Here is a 6,000-nt window from a genome sequence, read left to right as displayed (position 1 = left end):
CTCCCATGAGTAACTTAAGGGTGTGAAACTCTATACTTTGTTGATCAGCTAAAAGTTACTGTAACCTTTAACTGGTATTTTCCTCTCTTTTTTTCCATGACTCCTTAGTAACGTAACTAAGATAATAGAAATGTCAAAACAAGAGCTAAACCAGCAAGTTGGCAGGAGCCTAAGGGTCATGCTTAATTTGCATACAATGCTATACTATGGTTGTCTACATAATCTTTAATTAAAACATGTGGCAACATACCATCGTGCAATATGGTAGAGAGAAGGTGATTTTTTTTTTTTTTTCCATGGTGCCATGAAGTTTGAAAGACAGGTTAGCTCTTGTCACAGTAAGTATTTTCATTGTCCAAGTTAAAGGGAGCAGCCTGGGGATGTGCCACTGCCTTTTGCATAACATTATCTAGGTTACATCATTTTTTTATGGTTTTATTTCTCATAAATACTTTAAATGTTGGGGTTGTCCACATTTTTAATTCCAGTGCTGTCCTAATGTAAGTTGGTGGGTCTCTCTGAAGTTAGTGAAGCTGCACCCTGATGCAGACTGGTTGCAAGTCCAGGCAGAACTGGGGAGGGTGGGTGTTGGGGCAGGGGCAGAAATTGGCTATTACCAACAGTGGCAGGCCCTGGGAGCGGGGCCATGTAAATGACTACAATGGAGGTCCTTTGACTAAAAAGCACGTGGTATACTTGAGTTGCGTATAGCTTGGGGTGTGGTTCAGCCAGGTTGTGTATCTTCATGGGAAGCAGAAATGGTCAAGGCCCTTGAGAAGCACTATAGCAGCAGGAAGATTTGCTGAGCTGTGAGGAGAACGTGTCAGAAAATAAATTGTGTCTCAACAGAGTGGACAGAGTCTTGGGCTTAAGAGTGTGCTGGGAACATTGACTATGCTGTAAAAATCCCATGAAATCCTGAGAATGTGCGCTGAAGAAATAACCAAGTAGCTGTGTCGCAGCAGGAAGTCCAGAAGATTGTTTTAGCCATCTTTTGAAGGAGTGAACATCCTGCGCCCATGGGAGTGCACTTTAGTCATGCACTAAAGCTAAGAGCAGATCAACAGAGAGAAACAAGGAATGAGACTAGGGCAGGTTTGCACCAGATATGTGCCTGGATACCAAACACAGTCTTTGTCCTTTTTTGTTTACATCAAGACTATTTTGGCTTTTAAAATAGTTTCTTTCATTTTGAGAATAATTCACGATAACTGCATTTTATTAAGAACAAACAGAAATCTCACAGTATCTCCCCGACCATCTTTTACATACACACAGCAGTTAGGAAAACAAAGGCTTTTGTCATCTCATTCTATGCTGCAGCAATAGTCATTGGCAAAAGCACTGATTAAAATAAAAATTGTTTTCTCTACCAAAGAATCATACAAAATAGGTATCTACAGAGGGTTGGTTGGTTGAAGTCAGATAAGCTATAAATAGGAGGTATATACGCATCCATCAGAGTGGGGTGGTCCCTGAAATACTCAAGTATTGGTGAATATTTTTAAGAAATAAGGAAGAAGAAAAAGTTCTATATGCCATGCTTGTCAATGTAAAGTGCAGTTATGGCAGAAAATAATGAGCTTCAGGTCACCTCTTGTTTATTCAACATCTGTGCTTCCTGTTTGCCCTGGTACAAGTCTCCAAGGACGTGAGTATTAGCGCTGTAAGGTAAGTGCAGCCTCTGAACTGTGAACTGGAGACTTCTAAGCCTTGCGCATCCCCAGCACCGATGGCAGCTCAGCTTATTCTGAAGCAGCTTTGTTACTGGTGGGATACAGGAAGCAGACTGCCAAACAGACCTGCAGGTACAGGAGGAGCTGTTAGGCACAGGTGATTGAGTGAAGAGGAATAATGCTCTCTCTATTCAAACTGATGTATCTATACTAAGATCACTCTCTGCATGTGAAGGAGGCAAAATACATACTACTGACCACTATCAGAATATACAGTCACTTAAAAGTATCTAAGGGAGAAAAAAAAAAAAGAGTAAATACCTTCTTAAAATTGTTTTTGCCTCAGAAAGCTTCCATCCTTTTATGTAACTTCAAGGGATGGTCCTTAAATTCCTAACAAGTGGGTACATTACAGTATGTGCAAATCAGGTCTGTTCGTACAATCTTTTCTTGTTATCTGTCTGCCATATTGTTTCCACAACCCACCATGAAGTGGTTTGGGTTTTGGTTTGTTGGTTTTTTTTTTTATGTTACAAATATACTAATAAGGGATCGCTTAGAACAATTTTTGTCTCCCATGCTTTTCTCTTTTAATTCGTGGCTTTACACCCACCATAAGAGTGAAACAAAAACTTCTGGAAGTATCAGCTCCACTGTGTGCATTAGTTGGATATTTCAAGGTTGGTGGCAGGTACTAGGGAGTAAAAACAGTGGTATGGTTGGTTTGTTCATTTGCAAATAGCTTTGGTTTGCTATTACTGAATTCTTTCTAATGGTTGGACTCACACTGTTTTAATTTGGGAAAGTTGCCCATGAATGCATAATTATTATGAAGTTGCAGATGGTACTTCTGAAAGTGCAGTTATTCTTCCTTAGCTTTTTTAGAATGCTTATAAAAATAGCTGAACTTAAGCCTGGCAGATTTAGATTTTTCAAGAAGAATTGCCATTTTTCTTCTATTTGTTTAAAATCCATTAACCTTCTCATTCATAATGAAGTCCATTTGAAACAGATCAAAAAAAGCCCCATTCTTCAGGAAAGTCTGAAGAACAATACTTGAGTACACATTTGCTGACTACCTCCTCCTTGCTATGGTAGCATGAAGGAAGCAGGAGTTTGAAAGGAGCAGCTTCTGTCAAGTCAAAATGGCAGAGCTGGTTTGGGAAGATTTGTTCCAGTTGCTGAAAGACAGAAAAAGTACAAAATTTGCCGTGTCTTCCTTTGTCTGAGATTATGTGCAGTTTCAAACACATCCTGAAACACCTACAACAGTGATTAACAGAAAGAGTCTTTGAAAGTGCTTGTCTGACGGTGGAGCATGTGACACGTTCAGCCCTGCAGCAGAGATCTAATGTTCATCTATTGTGTAGAACAGCATCGACTCCCAAAATGTATCAGTCCTGTAGGAGCTAGGGCATTGTCTGACAGTGTTCCAGTCCTAGTCCCAGTCGTTCTGAGTCCTCAACATGCAAAGACACTAGGTTTCAGTACCACTGAACTCTTATTCAATACTCCCTTTTTCAGATCTGAAATTACCCTTGACTCGCATCAGAATTATTCTTGTCAGTTTAGTTCCTCTTCCTTCTCAACAGTGTCTTCTTCCTTTCTTTCACGCCTGACTTGGAAAGTTTCTGTCTTTCAATTTTGGCATCAGTTTCAGGGAGGAGTCATGTTATAGCTCTAGGGAAAATTAAATTGTCATCTTGGTTGTGTTAAGCAGTTGCATTTAAAAGGATTATAGTCTCTGCAAAAAGGCTGTCTTAATAGTTGTTCTGGGAGTGGCAACTTTGAATTTAAACACTGGTAAAAGAACTTTAATATGATGGCTACTCACAACCAGAGTATAGAACTGAAGTTACGTCTAAACTACCTGATCAGACTATGTCATGTTAATCTTTACACTCTGGTAATAGCCTTTTCATTCTATATCTAGTTTATGATGCAGTGATACGCAGTTCCTAATACAGGCAGTATTTAACAGGATGCATCCTTGTACAGGGTTTGTGTCACATGCCACAGTAGCCATTACCACCCATTTTTACCTTTAATAGGACTGTGTGCTCAGCCCAGTGCGGTCAGATTAGAGCCTATTACTGCTCAGGTCTGACTTGCAGAGGTTACAGTCTAATTCAGGTAAAAAGCGAGCAAGTTAGGGATTGATGCAAACAGAATATTATTGGAAATAATTATAATAACTGAAAGGGGCTATTACGAGGAAAAGAGGTCGCTGGAAGCTTTAAGAGCTGGGCTGAGATTGCAGACACAGGGTGTGCGACACAGGGTGTGCAGTGATCTAAAGGCAGGTGCAAAGCCAAAAATGGGAGGGATCAAAGAAAACATATGTGCTTGTAAGCAAAGCAGTATGATCAGGAGCTGGAAGAAGAATGGGCGCAAGGAAAGAGAGCAGATGTAACGTGACTGGAGCACTGTGTGGGCAAATCACCTGAGGGGTGGTATTTTGGATGGAGTGTGGCATGGAAAGGAAACTCCTGCACAGTCCCCAAAATCAAGATTTTTTTTTTAAGAGAAGGGACACTGCCTCTACCCCCACTAAGGAACTTTGTCTATTATTATGGAAAAAGAACCAGAGCCCACATTAAAGTAAGGTGTGTAACCAGCAAAATCATAGCGCTCTGCAATTCAGTACAGAGCAGTGCAAAAAAATCCAACGCCAAAGAAAACAAAACAAAAACAAAACAAAACAAAACAAACCCAACCAAAACCCCAAAACAAACAAAAAAAGTCCCTAAAGTCATTTGGAATGAACCCTCAGAGCAGGGTGGGTGCCTTAGTGCTTCGGGGCACAGAAGGAAAAAAGCACCGACTTTCAGTCTCCCAGAGCTTGTTAGCAGGTGTTTTGCTTCGGGAGGGCTGTGTAGAAGATAGGAGTGAAGGTGTTGAACGGTAGTTAATATAGCTGGCAATAAGAAGTGTTGCTTCAACAATCTAGGGAAAAAAGAAAATGATTAACTGTAAGTCAATTAGAGGCAAGAGTGCCCTTTGATTTTTAGAACCTATTGACTGCATAACTTTTGCAAATGGCTTTCTTACATGGAGTTGTTCGGTTTTGAAATGAAGGTTCATCTTTAAGAGTTAGGTAAAGTAAGTCTCTTGATTAAAGGTTCCAGCTTACAAGGGATTTGAATGTGCGTGGCTAGTGCAGCAGCCACAAGTACCAGTCCCCAGGGCTTGCACAAAATGCCCAGCTGTGACACTGCCAGCTGGAAAGAAACTCACTGTTCATTTTGTAATTACCTTTGGAATTGCCATTGTGAAAAGGAGTTTTTCAGTGCTGTTTTTTCCAGAACCCCTTTCTTTCATTTGACTGACTACAATCATGAAGTCATCTCGACAGCCTCCAAAGGTCAGCACGGAGGAGTATGAATAAGAGACCTTCAAGTGCTGCAGACAACAGAGAGTTTGAAAGAGTCATAGTTCTATAGAAGAAAAAATGGCCATCTTAAACTAATATATTTGCTACTTGCTGCAAGAACACCGTATCTCCAGCAGTAATAGGCAGTAAAGGGCTCTATAGGTAACAGCTGGCAAAGAACTCTCAAATGAAAATTGCATTTCTAGTTTTCTCCTAGGTTGCCGTATGCCTCACTGCTTCAGAGCAATAGTCCAAACTTTGTTATATCCCAGATGGTGGTAGTAAAGCATGTACCACTGAGATTTTGGAGTATGTATAACCATGTTTGCTGGCCATCAGAGAGGCAGTTAGCTGTTTCATGAAACCTTACTGTACACTGGAGCTGTAATTTTCCTTTGTTTATGTAGTGTTCAAACATAGTACTGACTTCCCTCATCCCTGACTTCTACAAATTAACTTCTGGATCCATTTGAAGTTAAAGACAAACTTTTAGTGACTTTAAGTGGACTCAGGGGAATGTCTTTCTGTGGGAGGTAAGTTACTTTTCTTAAACAGTGTTCCTCACCATACCATAGTGTTATAATCCAGTATGCTGATACCATCTTCATTCACAGCTATCCAGACTGGACAGTCCTCCAATGAGGAAGGCAAAATAGGCTAGAGAAAAAGAATTATTAATTTAGATACTCCTTGACCACCACACAAAGTTGTTTCTGACATAAATCTTGGGGTTTAAGGATAAAGTGAATATGAGAGAGGATCCTATAGGCTTACTGGTCTGACCCAGTTTGATTTTTCAGAGGACTTTTCTCAAAATTGGGAATAACATTGTCTGATTTACATAGAATTTTGGGACTAGTGGCACAAGAGATGCAATGATAACGAAGGCTTTGAGATTAACTAAATTCCATCAGTGAAGGAAATCCTAGGACAGAGCAACAAAGCAGCAGT

At 40.2% G+C, this 6,000-nt stretch overlaps 1 protein-coding gene across 1 annotated transcript in view; it reads right to left on the bottom strand.

The window, feature by feature from the left end:
* Window positions 1-4,445: 4,445 nt before the first annotated feature.
* The window catches only part of PLEKHH1 (pleckstrin homology, MyTH4 and FERM domain containing H1), a gene marked incomplete at both ends in the record, with an annotated part of 53,399 nt that continues 51,844 nt past the window's right edge, over window positions 4,446-6,000 (bottom strand). The window contains 3 exons of the mRNA XM_082486012.1: window positions 4,446-4,622; window positions 4,932-5,078; window positions 5,620-5,706. Of these exons, the coding sequence (XP_082342138.1) occupies window positions 4,446-4,622; window positions 4,932-5,078; window positions 5,620-5,706 (411 nt within the window). The remainder of the gene's footprint in view (window positions 4,623-4,931; window positions 5,079-5,619; window positions 5,707-6,000) is intronic.

This window comes from Vanellus vanellus, assembly GCF_965231255.1.
Source record: "Vanellus vanellus genome assembly, chromosome: 6".
NCBI classification, from domain to species: Eukaryota; Metazoa; Chordata; class Aves; order Charadriiformes; family Charadriidae; genus Vanellus; species Vanellus vanellus.
This window is presented reverse-complemented; position numbering and strand designations above follow the sequence as displayed.